The sequence below is a fragment of the Phymastichus coffea genome, unplaced genomic scaffold, assembly GCF_024137745.1.
Source record: "Phymastichus coffea isolate CEN01 unplaced genomic scaffold, Cenicafe_Pcof_1.1 PCOF00045, whole genome shotgun sequence".
NCBI lineage: Eukaryota > Metazoa > Arthropoda > Insecta > Hymenoptera > Eulophidae > Phymastichus > Phymastichus coffea.
In genome coordinates, this window is record NW_026706856.1 from 1,619,416 (window position 1) to 1,638,068 (window position 18,653).

General features: G+C 33.1%; 1 protein-coding gene across 1 annotated transcript in view; it reads right to left on the bottom strand.

The window, feature by feature from the left end:
* LOC131664765 (orexin/Hypocretin receptor type 1-like) overlaps positions 1–8,214 on the bottom strand; it is a 38,105-nt gene extending 29,891 nt beyond the window's left edge. The window contains exons 1-2 of the mRNA XM_058936111.1: positions 7,605–8,214; positions 59–622 (exon numbers count right to left, since the gene is read on the bottom strand). Coding sequence (XP_058792094.1) covers positions 59–478 — 420 coding nt within the window. The 5' untranslated portion in view covers positions 479–622; positions 7,605–8,214. The remainder of the gene's footprint in view (positions 1–58; positions 623–7,604) is intronic.
* Positions 8,215–18,653: the final 10,439 nt, after the last annotated feature.

The following is an 18,653-nucleotide window of genomic DNA, read 5'->3' on the forward strand; positions in this document are numbered from 1 at the left end:
AGTGAATAGTGTAGAAGGTGAATAGTATATAAGGTGTGATAGTTATGAGACAACTGACCTGCAAGTAAAGAACAATTTTGCAGGGTATCACGCCCAGGAACCATGTTTCGGTGATATCCCAAAGGATAGTGGGCGGCAGGCAAACGATGATGACGAGAAGGTCGGCGAGGGCCAAGTTAACAATAAAGTAGTTAGTGACCGTGCGCATCGAGTGATTACGGTAGACGGCGAGGCAGACGAGAGCGTTGCCAACGAGGCCGATCACAAAGACGAAAATGTGCATGCCTATAAGCAGCCACTCGTAGCTTTCCGGCACGATATAGTCGTACATCATGTCCAGGTAGTCTTCGTCGGAGACGCATGGCTTGTTGTTTGGGTTCGTACAATTTCCGTCCGGCTCGTCCGCTTTATACTCGTCGCACTTCGATGGAATCGCCAGCGCCGCGGCAATCAGCGTGATAATCATCAGCGATTCCATCCTTCGCTATTAGTTCTTCCGTCAGTCTTCTCAAACAGTTCGATCGATGTCGATTCTCAAAGAGTTCCTTAATCGAATGCAGATTTTTGCCGATCTTCCGAGTGCTGCATGTGTTTTGAGGCTTTTTGAATGATTGACGTGACTCTGCAACAAACACAAGCAACGATGCTTCGTTATTGATGATCCATGGCTATCTAGAGAGATCTACATAACTTGGCTTATGGCCATATCTTATTTTCGGAATGTACTGTTTTCTTTAAAAACCAGATGATTCTAATATTCTATTTGAGTAATTACTTTTTGCTACCCCAACGAAGCAAAAATTGTCTGATACAATGAATATTCATGCTAAAAATTGTCCGCTGAGACGATCCGTTTCCTATAACAGCTATGAAAGCGTCGCGTTTATTCCTTACACTTGTTAAAATTCTTTTATATTTTTCTCGATAAAAATCTAGTTGGCCGTAGCTTACTTTATTTGTTTTGAATATTCATCGACCTAATATCGAATACATGTATATATATACTCCCTCTAAAGCGAGCAAGGCTTTTAGTATCAGATAAAAATGTCAATAATGCCTATCCAATTTCCAATTGCAATATCAATAGCTACACAAAACATTGCTGAGAAATGCATTATATATTTATATACATTTGTAGTTTATAATTCCATGAGACTAGCAATTATTAAAGAAAATGTCAAATATTTCAAAAGATGACAGATATTATGTGCATAGCATCTACTCAAGTAGAAAATGGATCTCTGGTGACGTCAGTACTGAGTCACAGATTTTCGGAAAACCGTTGGTAGAGGGAAGTAAGCGCCATATAGGTTTTTTCCTTGAGTGAATGAGAGCGTAGACAGCAAGAGTCGTTATTTATTGCGGTAATTATCCTAAAGCCGACAAAAATCAGATAAAATCTTTAATGTAAACATGAACTGAAGTTGGATTCGGCTTATTAACGCGGCGTAAGCTTCGAAAAGATTCTAGAAGTGGACTGCACGCGTAATGAAACAAGTTTGAAGCGCTGTGGTGGGCAATGCGATGAGAAATATAGTCGAACTAATAACGTTGCAACGAAATACAACGGAATTGAACTTTACAAAAGTCCCGCGCGGACTTACCGAGCTATGCTTGTAATATTCTCGAGGTTCGCGCTGTGGTGATAACATCACGCTCACGGCGATAACAATTTTGTTTTGGCAAAGCTCTTTGTATATATGTGCACCGACTGCGACATTAGGCGAAATCCGTACTTGTAGCTGCGCTGCGTAATCACACAGCCTCGCAAAAATCAAGAGCGTAGCAGTACGATTTCTAATATTAACTTTTATAGCTAAGTCTCGAATATACCTTTTACGAGAATTCGTATGTTACCACGCTGTAAACTGCGGCTTTTATATACTTTACGTATTTACATTTTTTCTATCTTTGTGAACTTTCAGCTGCAACTTTATACTCTATAGTTTTACCACCATTGATATTTCTATTAAAATACACATCTTTTTTAATGCATACATACAAGAATTTTTAGTTAGTTTCATAGTGTAGCACCGTATCAACAAGGGCCTCCGTTAAAAAAGTTATTGAGCATTTTTAAGTGAAAAAATAATTTTAGCACAAAAAATATAATTAGACAACGTGCGATCGTCTAATTGATGTATAATGACGTTATTTAGTGTCTACTAATAAATTATTTTTTAAAAACTTCGGTGACCACAAGGTTTTCTAATAATTGAATTGAAAGTAGAATTCAAAGTACATGAATTGTATTTCAACAAAGATTTGTTATTCTTATTTTTTAAAACAATATCCTTGAAACATATATGTAAAAAATTAACCTTTTATTAAAACCTATGTTATGAATTCAGATGTGTTAAATCTTTTTTATCAATTTTAAGCCTAAAAATATTCTTACTGTTATTTTGTAATTGAGTTTATATAGTTAAAAGGAAGTTTATCGAAAAATTTTCTATGACAGTAAAGCTAAAAATGGAACTACCTTAAGTCTTTCGTAATTAAATGTGAAGATTTCGTATTTTACACACTGAAAAAATTCTCGTTAAATAAGAGGATACCTCTTGCCCCAAGAAAATTTTTATCTCAAAATAACTCGAAATTCCTTTTGCCTTCAAGAGGATCCTTTTAATCAAAACTGAAATGTTATTACAGCCCGATTTATTCTTATTGCCATAGAGTATTTGCTACAACTTGGTACCAGCGGGCATTTTTTTATGTAGTAACAACGAGGATTATATCTGTCACGAGGATTAATATAAAACATGGCATGCTAAGCTATTTTCGAAAGGTTGCTCTTATTTGCACGTCAGTAATAACTTTTGTGTTGAGAATTGTAGAATGCTTACGTTGTAAATATATTAATAATTAACGCGTCATTATTTCTGTTTTTTAATCTTTCTGAAAATCATTCATTTTAGTTGGAATGTATTTTTATTTGGTTTAAAATTATAGTCCATCTTTATCCACATATTCAATCGAACAAAATTGAGTGTTTATCGTGTAGAAGTACTTGCGATTTGTATTTTTAGAATTAAAGTAAATCGAAGCTTTACTATATACTAATATGAAAAAAAACTTTGATTAGAAATTAGAATCTAAGAAATAATACTCATTGAACTAGTTTCAAAAACCAAGAAGTAACTTGTATGTAATAAGTCCTTAGTGATAATAGGAGCCATATCCTTATAATTCTACTTTACTTGTCTATCAAACATTCGAGTGAGAACACTCTATCTGCATTGATAAATTGAGCACCGGACCAAGTGAAATCAGAGGGAAAACAGTGTGCGCGTAAATGTATGGGCGATAACTATACTTCAATAGCAGAATACAAATACAAATATATAACAGCTTATTTCGCCATTAATTCAGTTCCTCGTAATTTTCATCTGTCCTATTGTTTATTTTACTATCCAATTGTAACACGTAGGAAATCTCATTTTTCATTTTATAGTAAATATTTACGTTCGTTACATCATTATATATACCGATTGTCAAATGTTTTTTATAAAAAGTTCTATCGTGTGTAATAACTGCTATATGGAAAAAGAGAGGTAGTATGAAGTATGCTTTGAGTTATGAAAACAGTAATATTCTGTTTTGTTTGTTTGTCAAATAAATCCTTCAAACAAAATTATGAAAATGTGCAGAGCTTTTATTCTATCATTGCGTACAAATCATAATCTCTTTTTTTTACCAACTCAAAGAACTTTTTTCAGTGATTGTTTGAATGAGATAGAGGATAGAGAGTGAGAGTGAAAGTGAGAATGAGAAAGAGAGAGAGAGAGAGAGAGAGAGAGAATCGAAGGGACAGTGACCTATCTTCCTACAAGTTGCGTTCATAGTGGTAATAAAAAACTGGCACGCTCTTTTATACGCGTACATACGCGGAGTAGCCTCGGAGATAAAATTAGATTTGAAATTTTTTTCGCGCCGAGCAATCCTTTTCCGCGCATTGTAACTCATAAATAGAAAAAAGAGGTAGGCAAAGAGCAAAATAATGTTTCGGAGAGAGATAACAGCGGATCCGGATATATTCTGACCTTGAGACTAAATTAGGCTGATAATGTGTCGTAAAATCTTTAGCTTGGTACAGTTTTTTGAGTGTTTTTTTAGTCAGAAGAAGAAGACAAAGAAAAGCTGAATTGAAAGTACGCTATCAGACGAATGAGAAAGAGAAAGACCGAAATGAACGTGTGAAGGCGAGAAGCAATGGTAGGAATAAGAGACAATATTACAGCTCTCGTGTCTTGTCGTGAAAAGAAAGAAAGGAAGAAAAGAAAATAAATTAACAATGTCGCAGCGAGAAAGAAAAGTTCTTCAGCGCTAAGAGCTTGAAGCTTACGGTAAATCTCGGAGGTAACGAAACGCGAACTATGTCAGATAACCTTTTGAATTTCTTTCATTTTAGATTTCAATCAAAGCATCACAGTGGCAAATTTTTCGTGCATAGATAAGATTTTTCGTCTGATTTGAACAAAGTTAAAAACCTCATCTATTGGATTAAAAAAAGGTAAGATAAGTTGTGTTTGTAAAACAAACAAAATAAAATTGTTTTCAAAGGTAGCATCGGATAGGTGAATTCGATTAAACTGAAGTCCGCAAAAATAATAATTTGTTACTTGAATACATAGATATTTAAAATCGAGTTCAAAATGTACAATCGAAGATGCATTTAATCGTTGCGAAGTGGAATGAAGAAGCCTCATTTAAATACATTATATATAATACATTTGTTTGCCCCACTTAATCAGCTTGCATGTTACTTAATAACTAAAATAATTAACATAATTATATCTATGCAATACTGACTTTAGAAGATTTATTCAAAATATTGTACTACTGCATAATGATGCATATTCAGTCGATACGTTGTTACAAAGTTTCTTATTAGTTCTTTAAAATCTTAATATTACGAATAAAATATTCTGGTAAATATGTAATGGCATCTTTTTTATGACAATTCTTTTTAAACGTCACGTTAGATATAGCGTTGGATTGTGTTTTATTTCTTAAGTCAGGCTGGATAAATACTTTTATTGAAAAGACAAGCAAGATATAATGGCGAGAGCGTCGAATGCTGAAGTTTCTTTTCCATCATCGCTAATTCGATTAGTGTGTTTATTGCTTTCCTTCGAACCTCTCAATTAACCCGGAAATGTCTCATTATGAACGGCGCCAAAAAGAAGAGCAGGCTGAAGGGTGTTGTCGCCTTATATTGACATTATCGTGTCTCCTAAAAAGGAATCTAATTGCCTCCCGTTGGCGTGACGTTTTACTCGCTTGTAAATTGCTCTCGCGCATCATCACTCGCACTATTCCTTATCGCTTATCGTTTGATCCAATGTTCATTGACGTTTTTCGCCTCAAAAAAATTTGCAAGCTTCCCGGAAATAAAATATTCGCAAATAAAATAAGTGCGCGATAATAATAAAAGCAGTAACGTAAAGGGAACATCTCGTAAAACGTTGCAAACATTTTCAGTCGGGACAATAATACGAGCATACCGTGCAGCACCATGGATGTGCGTAATACTGCAGACGAAAGTAAGCATGTGTGCGCCAGCACTGGTCGCGTGAAAAAGCGTAATCTTCTTATAACTGTGCGATGCACTTTACAAGATGAAACGCGAAATGGCTGACTTATGTACGAACAATATAATGCCAATTTTGTCATTTTTATCAAAATTCCAAGTCGGTAGTTATGCTGGTAGGGAATCTAATGAATGACAACGACTATTATTTTTAGCTAAATATTCGAAATATCTTTAGTCTTGTATTAGATTTTAATGACGTTAAGTTATACATTAAAATCGTCTTGATAGAATTGCGAAAGTATAATTTAATTTACAACTTTTCTCGAGAATTTCAATTGCAACTTCATTTACCATTAATCTATTCATCTTCGGAAATCTGCAAATCCTTACGAACACACTGTTTTTATTGAACACTTCATTTCATAAATCTCACTTGTGGATAAAGTCGAGATAACTTGAAACAAATTTTAGTTAAGAAACGATTTTATATCAACCATTAAATAACTATAATGTATAGCGTCATTGTAAACTCCGTCTGGCAGTTAAGTTCAGCCAATTTAACATTGCAGCACTGCAGAAGAATGTAAAATATGGCTGAAGCTAATAAAGCACATGTACGGATTACGATAAGGCTTTGGGGTACGTAGTGTTGTATATAGACAAAATCAATTGATTGATATATATGGTCTTGATTCAGGTGATGAGTCACAATATTTGTACGTAGTTGTACACACGGAACTTTAATGTAGCCATAATATCCTTGCAACATAATTTCGTCTTAGAGTGTAATGATAAAATATAATAATAACTAACTTGGAAATGATAGCGAGAGTGGACGTTTTTTTGACTAACGACTGGTAAAAATCCTGGGGAACTATAACTTTTGCTTTTCAGTGTACGAGTTCGATCCTACACCACAGGAAAAATTGAGTTCAACTTTTTTCTCTCCAGTTAGTACGTTTAAAATCACGCAATGCGGTAGATAGGGAAAAATTTAAAATTACAAATGCCTTCAAAGATTCCCTGTTGATTCGTCGATTAAATTTCCGCTAAATTTATCGTTATTATAAAGTGATTATGTTCAGTCGTATTCAGTATTATATTGATAATATTGAAAGCAAATCAATTTTATGTACAATGTCCAAGATATGATATGCGTGTGCACAATTCCTCGTGTAATTGTAACATACCATACAATGAATTACAAATTTTGTAATAATAACACAGAAATTTTTGCGACTACATTGCGCAGTGTATTTTCAATAATGAATGCTTACTAAAGTACGAAGGTAATTGTTTTCTTTCATTTTTATTTATTAATTATTATAAGAACGTTCGATAAATACTCGAAGTGACTTCAGAGAAAGAGAAATGAATTTGTTTTCAAAATATAACGGTTTTGTTCAGAAAAGCTTTTTCGAAAGAGCAGAGTTCTCCACATTGTTATGCGTAGAAAGTTTCTGCCCGTTGATTCATTAACAGTCTACCTCACGGTTCAGTCTTATAAATATTTGATTAATAAACAAAAGGTAAAGACCTGCCACTGTTAACATAACTTAAAGATAACATCTTTAAGAGCGAAGTTAGACATCATGAATTAACAAGAAATTGTGGTTCTATGAATCTAATTACTTTGTAAAATGAATATTAGTCAATTTAAAAATAAATAATGTTCTCTCTAAAGATTTGAAATGATGTATTCACATTTAGCAAGTATGGTTATTCATCAACGATGAAAGAAAAAATTGGTATAGGCAAGTGCACATTAAAGTTTTAAGGACGGTAATCACGTGCGTATTCTTTTTCTTTATCATAATGTTCACGAGAGACGACTCGCGGAGGCGCGTGAAAAATGTGATAGTCTGCCTCGCCGATTTAAAAAGAGCTGCTCTCTACAATAATCTTGACACTCACTTGAATACGCGCAAAAAAATATTTTTGCGTCTCCGTTTTCATCTTAGAATAACACTCACTTACAACGAGAATACATCTTATTATTATTTTCTTTTGGCACCTATATGTTGAGTATTGTCATTGACAAGTTTCAAGGCATGAAAAAAGTTCTTACTGTTGCATATTTATCTCGTCTTCTTTCTTTGCATTGAAAATCTTCGAACGCAGCATTCAGGCAGGATTCTTTTGACAATTGGAAAGATAATCAGACGTAGTTGTTATATTTACTTGCAATACGTTAGCTTAATCCGATAATCTCTTAACGCGTTTTTCCATACTTCTTCATTCGCGCACTTTTAGCATATTTTTATGCACTATTGTAGCACGCGACAATGGATTCATGTGCTGAAACTAAATTTTTTTCTATCACAATTCAACAGCTTTATTGAGTGCTTGTAATTGAGATCTTTACTGCCTTCTTATTCCTCTTGTGCAGCCATGGCGCGCACGCGTGTCATTTTTTTATCGCTTTCATGCAGTTAACTGAATAAAAATTGCTTACGTTTATGACTTCCACGCGAAACTCAATCGAAAATTACTTGGATTTTTCAGATTACACAGTGTGAATAAAGTCAGTCTCGCGATATTCCGAGAGCGACTGCTCCGCAATCGCAACAATCAAATTATCGTGTGAAATTTCAATAATTGCATGAATATAAATTTGCAGAAATATCTTTTGTGAGATAGGGATACTGTGAGTGTTTTGGTAAAAGGTGTGCGAACGCGTCGACGGACCCGACGAAACTGACTATAAGCGCCGGCACGTTGCAGGAGTCGCCAGAGCGTTACACGCGCACGTTTATGTCGCCGCGCCGAAGGAGAAAGAGGAGAGAGAAAGAGAGATTGCGTGCGCGTTTATATGCTATATATACTGGTTTTTTTTTTTTGACAACGCGCATTTAGATACAGATAATATCGACTCTTATGTTGAGGTTGTCACTAAATCACCGAGATATACTTTTCAAAAGCACACTGTTAATTAATTTGTCGACCCTTGTATATTATCAAGGTGTTACTTTGATAAATATTTTTCTTTCATACAATCAATTGATTATGTGCTTTGATGACACCTATATGTCTGTGGATAATCAAACTGTAAATCAGGTTCAATGTAATCTTACTTTATTTATTTATATATTTATTTAAAACTGACATGGAAAATCGTTGTCAGAATATTTTTAACATTCAAACCCAATCTATGCGTGATATGCACAAAACTTTAACAGCATAAGTCATTCAATGATTCTGAACAGCAATAAAGCTTGAAGTATCATAAAGTATATATTACATTTGCAGCATAATATATTCTTATATTCTTTTTCTTTTATTACTTCGTTTGACTATTTAGTTTTTAAATCAATTGATTATGCGAATATTGAATTTGGGAAGTCAGTTAGTAAAAGTCAGACTAATTATACAAATTTAAAAAACACTATAAATTCTAAAAATCATTATTAGAATCAAGAGAAAAGCTTATTAAGTAGAAAAGTATGGGTAATTACAATTCAAGTAAGCTATATATTATTCAGGGTGATCATCGATAAGAAAAAATCTGACAAGTACAATTGCACCCGTTAATTAGGATCAGTTTCAACATTTGAGAATTATATTATATTGAAATGAATTTATTTATCAGAAAAACGTTAATATGTTATTTCCCAAATAAAATGAAAGAAAAATTAATGTTTCTTATTCTGACATAAAAAGCTTGGATTATGCGAGAGAAATAGCGTCTCAAAAATGTGCATAAAGTGTACTCGCTTGTCGAGAATGTACGGAACAAGTTTATTCATGGAAAAACTACATACGTACTTCTTAGCAAAGTTTGGTTTCAAAATGTAGTAATTTGAATCGTGATTTATGGCAAAAGAAAACAGTGTTAGAATTTTTTACGGCAGTTCAAATCACGAACGAACGCGTTATTTGCATTTTATTCTTTGGAACTATACTTATATGATTATGTAAAAGCTGTTAAATTTAGGATCATACATGTCATTACTTTTGAAGAATAAAGCGTACAATCTATTCAATAGTAACGATAGGCAAAATTTTGATTGAGTAGAAAGTCCTCGCTGACAAAAACCTTCAATCAATGTACATTTTTTAAGTGTATTTTTCATTTTTAATCACTTTAAAGCATCAGATATTTTTATGCATTTTTATTATTCATAATTAAGTATCAATGCAGTATACAGACAGCCCATCTAGTAGTACGCCGACTACAGAAAGCTGACCAATGTGTCTATTAATATTTCTACAAATAGAACAAATGTCTGAAAGCTATTTCAAAGAATTTAAGAATCCATCATTTCGTTCTCTTGCTTCCCTGGCAGAAACTTCAATAGCTATACCGTAAATTATACTAAAGTATAATTAAGGTATAGAAAAATAGTAATAAATTTATTAGATTTATTTGATCAAACGGACATGCTTTGCGAACAAATATTCAGAGTGCATGCTTCTTAGAACGCTAGTTTTATTCAAACGTACAAAGTACAAGATATTAAAAATGTTAATAGTTTTTTCTTAATACGTAATTTCGTAAATTTTATCTTTTGTAGTTATAATTTTTATTACTTTTTACTTTACACTATGCTGAGTGCTCTAAGCTTTCACGCAAAGACAGACATTACTATATACGAAGGTGGGTCAATAAGTCCCTAGAAAAAGATAGAAAAACAATTTTTTTGTGTAGATCTTCTTATATTTTAACATAATTTTCTTCTTACTCGATATACCTTTCTAGCCGTCCTTCGAATTTTTTCAGGCCATCAAAAAAAAATTATTTTGGAAATTCCTCAAAATAGCCAGTTATTTGTGTTATGACCTCCTCGTTCGAGATGACTTGTTGACTGGCAAGCCACTTTTTTAGTTTTAGGAATAAAAAAAATAAATTTGTTTACTAGGGGTTAAATCTGATAAATACGGCGGATAGTCCACTAATTTGAACTTAAATTCCTCAATTTTGACCATTGAAACTGCGCAAGTTTGCACTCGTGTATTGTCTTGAAACAGAAATTTTTTTGTTCAAATGAGAAAGTTTTCGTTTTATTTCCTCAATTAACCGGTTCAATAACGACGCAAAATACGTTCGGATGATTGTTTGTCTTTTTTCTAAATAGTCGACGAAGATAATTCCACGTGCATGCCAAAAAACAGTGGCCATAATCTTGCCGACCGATTTTACTGTCTTTGCCTTCTTTGGAGCTAGTTGACCTTTCATAGTTCATTGTTTTGACTGTAGTGACTGTATAGTTAGGCTTTAAGTATAGTGGTATATCCATGTTTCGTCTATAGTTATGAATCGACGCAGAAAGTTGTCCGGATTATGATGGATGCAAACCAAGAGGGCTGGCTTAAGTGGTTACCACACAACTGCTGAGAACAAACGTGGCACCCATCTTACTGAAATTTTTCTCGTTTCCAATTTCTCATGCAAAATCGAAATGACTGTACTTTTTGAAACCTTGTGGTTTTAACTGTTTCGCACAATTTTATTTTTTGGTCACTTAACATCATGTCGGATTTTATCGATCATTTCCGGAGTATTTACGTCTACAAGACAGCTTGAACGATGTTCATCTGCAATCAATGTAGAGCCACGTTTAAATTCATTTACCCAATTGCATCTACCTCAACTTTAATTTCTTTCGGTGAAATAGAATAAATAGACGTGTTTTTAAGAATAAGCAAAAATTGTTCATTTTGATCGACGATCGACACTTGATGGATCTGGCTGAAACTTTGGCAGTATTCTATTTAGAAGTGATGCTTGCTATTGCAACATAAATTATGATGCTTCGCGCGCCATCTCTTGGATTTTCTAAAGAATTATTGACCCACCCTCGTATGACAAGCGTGGGGCTTAAGTTTTGATATCCTTTAGCTATAAATTGAAGTAAGTTACATTGTTAGGCTACAAATATGAATGGAGGGCTGTGTATTACGCGCACAGCGATGGTTACGTTTTACAGAATGCCACGGTTCATCTCACAAATTAACCCATCGAAGACAATGTACTTGGAAATTCAACTTTTTAAATGTAAGCTAACAAAATATAAGCTTTTTTATTCTATCAAACACGATGGATGAATCGGAGTGGTACGTAATCAGACATAATTTAGCATTGAATAAATAAGGGAAACATCTTTTAGTCACATATACATAAGTTGATATTGGTAAATTGTCAATAATCTCGCTGAATTTTTCTTTTTATGGCGTGCAAAGCGCCCTCACCGTGCTTAAGCTCTACCCCAAGGCCTTATATTTTTCATTTTTCTCGCAGATCAATAAAAAACACCAGCCAAGTTTTCACTTTCTCTTGTATATATGTATACATATTTAAAAGAAAAGAACTGACGACTGATATTTCTTTTTGGATCGAAAACTCCGTATTGGATTTCATTTGCGTAAAATTCTTTTACGTGTAATAAATCAGTACAAAGTTGATTTGAGTTGTAAAAAGTCGAACAGAAGCTCGATCTCAAAAATTTTATAACTTAGGAAGCTACGTAAAACCACAAATATCTTCGATATGCATTCAATAGACATATAACTAGGCAATGAAAAAATTATACTGCATAAATTGTTTCAAACGTCGAGACAAATAAAAAAATCACATAACAGTATTAAGCCAGACGTTACACGGCAAAATACTTGTAACGAGGGTGGCGGTGCCGATATTATATAGTTGGATACGAATGTACAAAAACGAACGTTCACTTTGGAAGACCATCCGGATAAACACACGCACGAAAGTTTTTGCCAAGCCGTAAGAGACTACTTAGGAGTTCAGCACCAAGATAAATTGCATTAGAAGGGACGCGCACGCAGAAAAAAGAGCAAGCTAAGAGGAAGAATAAGTAAAAGGGAATGACTGTTTCCTTTTCGGCTAAACGGAAGAGCAAAGCGTGGATATCCGTGGTGTGATTGTTCTCCCTTTTAACCATTAGCAGATATCAAAGAAGTTGTGATATTCAAAATAATTATACCTAAAATAAATAAAAAATCAACCAGTAATTAGTAGAAATCGAATATATGTTGCTAGCAAAATTTCTCAGAAATCAAGCAACGCTATAAATGGTCTGGAGATAGAATAAATAAAAAGAAAAAAATAAATTGTTAAAAGTAAATTAATATCAACACGGCAGAGCTACTAAAATTGGCTTGTTTTGTTCTGGTTTTATTTTTTTCTTATTCCTATTTACGTATGTGTAACCTACTTGCAAAGGTATCTACGTGTACCTTTGCAAGATTTTATTATGTAGTTGTAGCAAAGTTGGTTGATAAGCGAATAAATAAATTCTGTGGCCAGAATAAAATCACTTTCTCTCCCTACTGCGTTTATTTTTGCTGCTCTTGAAGAGAGAGAGAGGGGGGGGGGGGGGAAGAGGGAGAGAGGGAGGAAGGAAGGGACATAGAAATAGTGTATTAAAGTAAAGAAAGTCGAGTTCAGATATTCTGAAAAGGCATTTCCTTAATGGAATATGTGCAGTCGTGTCATGCAAGAGTGAAGCTAGCACTACGCATCCGCAAAGATGAAAGAAAAGGCTCAGAAAGATGGAGTATATATATTCTAGTGCGGGAATTAGCAATTCTGATCATGCTAATAAAATCGACAGGCATATATTCGGAAGGGGCGAGACGAAAAACCCACGGAAAAATAGCAAAGTGTGCACGTGTGTGTGCGTGCGCACGTAACTTTGAGTGTGTTATATGATTAAGTATTTTGAACAAACGTTATAAAGTATAGTGAGTTTCATCCGTCTCTGACAAAATAACTTTTGGTACACTCTGTTTTTGTTGCGATGGTTACTTTTAACTTCCTAAAGACTGAGTGAATGAATTTCAGGAATGTTCTACGTCACTACAAACTTTATTTTTTCTTTTTTTCCGGTCGTTTTTTCGTATTACAATTAAATTGTTTTTTCGATGCACACTTTTAAACAACTATATTATATTTTATATTTTATCTGCAATAATCAATAAAAAAGTACCATGGTTCGACACCGTTATCGTAAATTTTGATATTGAATGCACGCACTCATTTATATGAGATTTTATTATTCTATGAAACAATAAGAAAACTGAAAACACTTGTGCCCATTCACACATGTTACACGCCCATTTATCGTTTTAAATTGCTGGAATTTTGATAATATCAATTGTAAATTTATTACAGAGGTTCATAAAAAACAATGTCGTCCGTACTTTTGCCGTCATACGTTTATTTTCATGAATTTATCGATGCTGAATCCAAATCTATAATCAAATTAGAATATTACCCGGTCAATTTGTGTATACGATGAAAAACCACATTTTGATTATTTTCGTTTGTAATTTAAACTCTTGCGAAGCTTCCAAAATATAAAATAAGACTTTTCAAATTTACCAGTTCGTGAACAAACTGCTTCAGTTTTTGTGATTCTGCAATGGTCTAAATTTTGAGCATTACTGAAAAAAAATTTCTTATCTTATTTTGATCTATATTGATTAGTATTATTCGAACGCTAATATCTTTATTCTCCATGAAATTAAAAGAGGAACTATAAAAACACCATAAAAAATTATGTTTTACACGTGTCTCTTGTAACATGGCCAGATGACTGATTAATTTGGATTTCAGATTTAGCACATATATATATATATATATATATATATATATATATATATATATATATATATATATATATATATATATATATATATATATATATATATATATCTGCTATATATGTAAATCTCTGCCTCGTCAAAATCGTAAGCGTCCTTTTTTATGGGCGTAATCATAATAATAATAATAATAATAATAATCATATAGTAATCACTGTACCATTAATTTTAACACTTTTAAAAGCAGGTAAAAAACTGTCACAATCATGTGCGGAAATGTAAGTATCTTGAGATTCCACTTGTTTCAGAGAATAAGGAAATTATGTAATTAAATCATGAATTATATATTATGGTGTTTCTCTGTGGAATTTACATTGAATTAATTTATATTGCAATTTGAAATCATATAAATTATGTAAAATAAAACTTATTCCAATAATTGTTATCGCATTACATTATCTAACGGGCTAGTATATCTAACGAAAAATTGCGCTGATTTAATTTCTGCAAAAATGATATGTGTATATGAAGCAACGCCTGACAAATTAAAAAAGATCTTATCAAAGGCTCAATATTCTTATAATCGTTATGAAAGGAGAAAAGGATGATGAAATTCAGTCGATGTAAAGTGCAAAAAAATGTGCGAGCCAACTCTTAGCAGGTGTAGATCGTATACGTACGAGATCTTGTGTATACGACGTAATCGTCGGCAATCGCTCAGCAGAGTTGTTCATATACTTGTACGTGGACAACATACGTGGACAATAAATCATCCTACGATGGCGCACACCCTTATCGCTACGTTAAATCGTGCGCAAGAAAAAAAATCCACTCGTGTTTACTCACGCTTCGTACAATTTCTATACACGGCTAGGCCGATTATATTTTACAGATACGATCGGTGGAGCTTTTTTTCAGTTTTTTTTTTACTTACGGGGACTTTTTTTACGGGGACTTTTTTTAATTAGACTTTACCACATGCTCGTCGAATTTGTGCTTTCCACACGTTATTTTGCAAAATACCATATAGCTATGTATAATAACATGTTCGGGAAAGAGATCCTCGCCTCGTGTCTCATTCCAGCTTCGTTTCGCTAGGGCGTAAACCTCATACGAGATAACAATCTACTTTCCCGTATTAGTTAGGTAACGTGCTATTTTTCGAAGAATGTTTTTCATCGATTATTAGTCAATATTTTCGGATTATAATAGAAATCATGTTTTCACAAAGTTCTTCCCATACTGTTTTTCAGGGAGTATTTGTTTTGCTATACTTTAACTGAAGAAAAAGATAATAACTAATCTGCAAACATATAAAAAGGATAGTTGACGTTACAATGGATTTCAGCTTTAACCTCAAGACTTTGCTCAACGCGTGTCCTCTCGCTTTTCATGTCCGGTCACACTCCATGGGTTTACTTTTTTCTCGAGATTTACCGCATTCCCACATATCTAGATCTGTCTTCTGGATATGAAGATTGATTGTCTTTCCACTCTAACAAATTCTTTACATCTATAGACGAAAAGTTAGCAATGTAATGGTAAGCATTAAGTGCTTTGCTCAATAATACCGGCAGCTTACTATGTCGAGGATTTCATTAATATTATTCAAAGATTAATTTACTACGTACTGGATTGTCGTATATAGATACAATAATTTATGTTCTCAGTTATTGCGATAATAGAGTAACAACTATTGAAATCAAGTCTAAAGTACTTCAAATATTTTTCTATCGACATCAAGAAGTATTTGGATAAGATGATTGATTATCGTATTATTCTTACTAATCTAAGAAAAACGATGTTGTTTGTTGCTCTTACATCGTATTACTTGACTCGTATTTATTCTTACTTAAACTTCTAAGGCTGTTAATATTTCATTGCATCTCAGAATCATTTATTGTTAGACTTTTACTCATTCGGCAAATTTTTTTAAAATACATGCTCAAAGTTCAAATTTGGTACCATTAAAACTCTTATTGTTAGTGAATTTCATTATACTATGAGTTTTCAAGTTCATGTACGAACGAATGCGTGCTAATTTTTTTATCTCAATAACCTACATTTTTCCATTACAGAGGATCTTGACAAACTCCAAAATTATTCAATGAATTACATAAAAAGGAAAACAAGATAATGTGTGTTATTTTCACTAGTATATCTAATCATGAAAAAAATGTGTGGAGTGTAGAAAGTACAAGAGTATGAAATGTTTACGAGCATGGGTACGTTTAGTTGATTTGGAGAAAAGAACGTGTTTGCATTGCATCAGCTTATGTTTGGCGGTTTGTGATCGAATTTCAAGAAAAGTCTTAAAACAATGAGAAAGCTTGAAAATGAGAATCAAATGGCAAGTGATTGCATGACAAGGATAATTAACAGAGATGTTAAAAGATCCTTTGCATAGTGCACGTGTATACTTTTCATAACTTTTAAATATAATCAGTTCATTTGGAATTACCCTTATATTTTGTTTAATATCACGCACACCAACTACATCGTCAATACCACATTTGGGGACTCCTTCGGGATACACAACACCAATCCTATAAATATTCTTCTTTAAATCAATTAAATCCATTATTTTGATGATCACGCACACAATATTTTGTCACTTATCGAAGAAAGTAAAAAAAACTATATATTCATTACACACATTCAACATGATTAATTCCTTGTGGAAAAACGTGCAAAATAAAGCTAGGACTAGCGACAATATATTGCAACATCTATTGATCGAATCAAAGGCAACAGAACAGAAAGGTAATCTTATTCGATTGTTATGTTGATTTTTCGCGTTTGTTTAAACTTTGTGTGCAGTGTTTGCCAATACGATTTTCCATGTAAACTGCGTAGATTAAAAATGCGAATCGGTTTCTTTTTAGATCCCACGTTGTGTCGTATTCGTGAGTCAATATTTGTCAACCAATCCTCAAGTACATGCATGTGCTACAAAAAATATATGTATCCCGTTTGGTGTGAAAGCTTGGTGGTGATGCACATATGCTTTACCTGCGTGCGATGAATACAAGGAGCAGAAAGAAGTTGCTTATATTATCACACAATTTTTCCCGACGTTAAAGTCGTTTATCAACACCAGCTTTCCATATCTTTTCGCGTGCCTAAGAATACACGCGCGCACGCACGCACATACACACGCACACACAGATACATACACATATATACATAAGTTTGAAGTTAACATTTCCCCTCCTTTTCTCATATATACCGTAAGGTACAGTATTTCAAAGCGCGAAAACTGAAAAGTAAATGCTTTTACGAAAAGTATCGCGTGACAAATTTTTCATTCTGTTCTTCTATTATTTTAACGGGATAAAATTTGATACACATCATACACGCCCTTTGGTATCCTCCGTTAATTCCAACTGTTACCATCTCAGGTATTAAATTTCGCGAACATGTATATAGTTCACTTGTATGCGAGTTGAAGCTCAATAAACTTGGATCGGGCCTTAAATTCACAATGAACAACATATAACGTATGTATTTATATTACGTACACATATCGCTAGAGTAAAAAACTTTATTACTGCATGTATCTGATGTAACGAAATATTGATATGTAAAACACTATTATATAGGTATATCTATACATTTTTATCGTACTTTTTGCGTTTCCAGTTACTTTGCTATAAATTGCCGTTCCTATTCTTTTCACGCAATAATTTTTCATGATTTTTTGTCCAAAACAATTAAGATGTACTGCTTATAGTTTACAGAAATATATTAACAAGTATGTGTTCATTTGATTAGATGTTCTATTAATATTTAGTCTACGCAACCTTTCATTTTTCACACTAGCCAAAGCGTAGTAGACCGATGATTTTTTAAATTTGATACTGTAGACACTTTAGCTACAAAGAAATGCATATTACGTGGTACTTTAAGTTGAAAGCACAACACCCGATAACATTGTACATAGGTGTATATACGTATATTACATTTTATAGGAAAACAATTTCTTTTTCTTTTGCAATTTAAAATCATGAAAATGAAAAAAATTCTTTTTTTTCATATAAGTCTTTTAGCTCAAGTAATGTTACCGAGTTATTCGCTTTTTAACACGTAGTGAATAGGCATATGCGCGTTTAGATCGCAATTTGTACCCTAGTGTATGCGAGACGATCCATCAAATAGATAAACAGTGATAGGATATTAGATTGAAGTGGAATAAATTTGCAGACTATTTTTGGAATATCGAAACAAACTACGCACTTCTTATTTCTTGGATTTAATGCATAAAAAGTAATTAAAGTCTCGCTGAAATAATTATTGTGTTGTTCATAAAGATTATTATCAAACGCTTTCTTTACATAATTTTTTTATAATTGAAGATCCATAATGTAAAAGTAATCCAAAGATATTATTCATAGTAATTATTTTGAAATCAGTTCACATTAAGCATCATATTTCACGATGAGCTATTAAGTATATTCTATCTTTGAGAAACTCAATAGATAGAAAAAGTCCCGAAGTAGTATCCATATATGACGTGCATTTAGATAAAAATATACATTTATGAATTCTACTA